This window comes from Conger conger, chromosome 4 (genome assembly GCF_963514075.1).
Source record: "Conger conger chromosome 4, fConCon1.1, whole genome shotgun sequence".
NCBI classification, from domain to species: domain Eukaryota; kingdom Metazoa; phylum Chordata; class Actinopteri; order Anguilliformes; family Congridae; genus Conger; species Conger conger.
The window spans coordinates 18,430,787-18,434,520 of NC_083763.1; the positions used below are offsets into that span (position 1 = coordinate 18,430,787).

General features: G+C 41.4%; 1 protein-coding gene across 6 annotated transcripts in view; it reads right to left on the reverse strand.

The window, feature by feature from the left end:
• Window positions 1-511: 511 nt before the first annotated feature.
• Window positions 512-3,734, reverse strand: part of kank4 (KN motif and ankyrin repeat domains 4) — a 43,781-nt gene continuing 40,558 nt past the window's right edge. For 5 of the 6 annotated variants that reach the window (XM_061240861.1, XM_061240863.1, XM_061240860.1 and 2 more), the window contains exon 10: window positions 512-2,951. In XM_061240861.1, the coding sequence (XP_061096845.1) occupies window positions 2,841-2,951 (111 nt within the window). In that variant the 3' untranslated portion in view covers window positions 512-2,840. The remainder of the gene's footprint in view (window positions 2,952-3,734) is intronic. The other variant, XR_009708654.1, reaches the window with a different exon arrangement.

A 3,734-nucleotide genomic window follows, 5' to 3' on the forward strand; every position in this document is an offset into this window, starting at 1 on the left:
CATAACTCACAGGGACTGCAACAAAATACATATTGTGACCACTGTACTGTAAGGTATCACAGAATGTAACCAGTATACTGGGAGAAAAGATGACCCTTGTCAAAATGCGCTGGGTATTACAGGTAATTAATGACATGCCTTCTAAATTGTTGCATACACCTGACAGTAATTTTCATATTCCTATGAATGCCCTGAATGTTCCTGCAATCATGTGCACTGCACTGTGTGTTGTAAGGGGAAAATTAGTTTTAACCTTGCAGAATATTACAATTTTCCACCAAAACATAAGGAATGGGACATTCAAGTATTCCCACAGAGATTGTGTTCGTTATTTTACTGTTAGTGTTATGTTCTAGGAAATAGGCCTTTCAGTAAATATCAGAAGAATTGAGATAACTGCACATAATAACAATGCAAGTACTTAGGACACTATTTTAATAAAATAAACAATTCACAGCATGCCTTTAATGCATTGAAATGAAATTCCTCACTACCAAGTCTCAAACAGATGCAAAGTTAACTGTTTATTTTTTTCAAACAATTAAAATCTCATAACTCCATTTGATAATATAAATGTAATATTTAGCAGACAAATACATCATTTAGGACAGAGATCATGTTTGAACAGCTCAGTTCAGGTAGAAAGTCGTGATATTGTATTTATACAGATTCTTTGCAATTCAGTCCAGTCAGAGACTCAGAAGAGAACCCCGACACAGACTGCAAGAAACACTCCTGGATCGTCCACAAGGAAGACAACTCATCTCAAAAATTACAAGGATTCATTAGCTTTGTGTAATCTTGAGAGTGGTTTGCAATGCTTTTGCACAAATGTCCATTTCAGGCTAGATAGGGCTATCTGTATAAAAAGAGCAACACTTTTCCAAGCACGCCGGTTAAACTCAAACTTGCTGCGAAGAACCATCCACTAAGCATGTATAATTCCAACAAATAGTTGAAATATTGCCCTACAGCATAAATCTTAAATATATTTATGTTATATTGAAAAAATATATAATATTAAATAAATATATTTTTAAAACTAGTCAAAAGCAAATTATATATGATTGTAAAACATTTTTCAATATGCACAAGGTGTATGGTTCTTCCTCTTAGACCCAGATTCACACAAGTAGGAATGGCAACAAACCTGCTCTCATCTCCAACCCACACAGACTTGAATAATGGGCTTCGTATGGAGTCGCCATATTTGCATGTACCAGCACAAAGTGGATTGCTTCTTGGAATAAAGTCCCAGATCAGGGTAAACGTGCCGTAGTATTGTATGTCACCTGGTGGGTTTTCTCTGGAAGCTCTGCGGAAGAGGGAACATGGAGTATCCCTCTTTCTTCTCCTCTCACCTTATTTTGGTCATTACAGATCTGTCCACAGCCAGACAGACTGAGTGTCAGGCTGACAAAGACCTGTCACTGTTGCACTGTTCACATAGTATTGGCTCAGATAGCCATTACAACCCTGCTGATAACAGCTCAAGCTATGTTTTGAAACAGCTGGTAGCTGGTTGTCTACTCTGTTATATTTTGAAACCGCATAGACAAGCTACAAAGACTAGCTGCTTGACCAGCTCATACCAAGCTAGACCAGCTTATGACCAGCTTGACCAGCTCAATTTTCAAGCTAGTCAAGCTGGTATAGCTGGAATTTAGACCAGGGAATGGAGACCCTTTTTCGTTCTCTCCCCATCATACCTGCTTACTTTACTTCCTCTCACATCTCTCATCCCAGACCAATGACTGCTGTCCACTGTGGTCTGAAAGACATGTCCATTCTTTAAATATCCCACACTGCTAAAATGAAGGCATCTGTAATGGAATAACGGAATGTCAATTAGCATCTAGCTAACATTCATTGTGCATTCCTAGCAACGTGTCACATAATATGGCTAGGAAGCACAAGCAGACAGATACAGATAATATATCAGAGAGGAGAGAGGCAGGAAGCCATGTGCATACTGTATACTGTATCACTTGAAATGCAGTCAAGGCAACAGATAACAGGCAACAGAGAAGTAAACTGTAAACATCTGAATTTCTCCTCCTCCATGGCCAGGAATCACCAGTCTATCCAACATGGATAGTTTTGAAAGTTAGTTCTGCTGGACCAGAGAGTCAGTTTTTGTACAGCGAGACAGGTGTCTGAAGAGAGATACACTGCCAACAGTTGAATACTGGCATTTAAGCTTATTTCATTCAACACTGCAACAATATATTTGACAATATTTCACCCTTGAATGTGAGCTGTGCCTTCAAGCCTCCTCAGCCATCTGCAGGGTTAGGAGTGTCCTACTCTCAGGTCACAGTCATGGAGGATACGCAAGGGACTGATATAGGCAAAGAGAAACTGAGTATAACAAAGTGCAGTTATAAAGAAAAAACAAATACATACCATGTCTAATATGCACCTCCAGATTGTATGCACATAATAATGTAAACTTAATGAAGACAGTGGTAAGAAAGAGAAGCAAACTGATTATGATTGTATCAGAGCGTAGGAGGTACTGTAGAAGTGCTTGGGAATATTTCAAACTAAACTTGGAAAGCTGGGACCATTTCAACGTGCCTTGTCTCACTCAAGTGGGACGATCACCCACTCTCCCCCTCCTGCATCTGATTGGTAGACGAGTACTCTTCTTATTGGACGTCACCTGCATGCTAAATATGCACACAGAATGTCCGCTGATATTTGAAATATTTGTGTGTCCCCCCCCCTCCTTTTTTAATCGAGATTACGATGGCTGCTTCAGATCCCAGCCGAACATTGTGATGTGATGTGGTCAATGGAGCCTTTGTTGTCCAGGGGAACAGAGAGGGGCTGTTGGCTCAGAGGAGGCTGGGGGTGTGGGAGGCCTCCTCGCTCGTGTGGGCCTTCAGGAGCTCGACCAGCTCCGACTGAGAAGCCTGCATGGCCACCTCCAGGGCACTGTGGCCTTCCTGAAGATACAGGGAAGGAGACGGGGAAAGCAGTGGAGTTAGCACTCAGTCACAGCGGAGCTAGCACTCAGTGGAGGGATGGGGAGGGTGCGGGAGAGGGCTAAGCAGGTGGGATGAGCATGCTAATATTTGTCTGCGGATTAAACGTGATTAAATTAAGAGGCTCCCATCTCTGTCGCAGGCAGACTATCGTGGCTGGCTGGCTGGGATTCCAAGCTTAATTTTTTGGTTTGTCGGTGATTCCGAGAGACAGAGCGAGAAAAGAGAGAAAGAGAGACAGAGAGAGGGAGAGAAAGAGAGAGAGAAAGAGACCATTGCACGGCAGGGACCAACCACCATCCGACCACTCCACTCCCTCCACAATCTATTCATGGCTACTCATTATAATACCTTCTGAGAGGAAATTGAAACTCTGACTAACAGAAAGGAGGTTATTAATCAAGTGCCTAATTCCTACACAACCTCACTGTCATACTGATATCCCTTTATGAAGGCATTTGTACTTTGCAAGAGGAAGTGTTACTGGTGAGGGAATTGGCTTCCTGTGAATATGCACATTTCAAATCCCCTCTTGCTGTAATTCTTGTAATTACTAAATATACCCAGCAGATGGCAGTATCAAGTAATTAATGCAAACTGGTCAATGGCATGAGATTACATACTTCAGTATGTTAATAGCGTTCACAAGTTTTAATTTAACTATAAATAAACACGGACACATTAGCATTTTGAGCGCAATGTGAGAAAGTACAATCCTGTTCATCAAACTTCTCTAACAGCTTG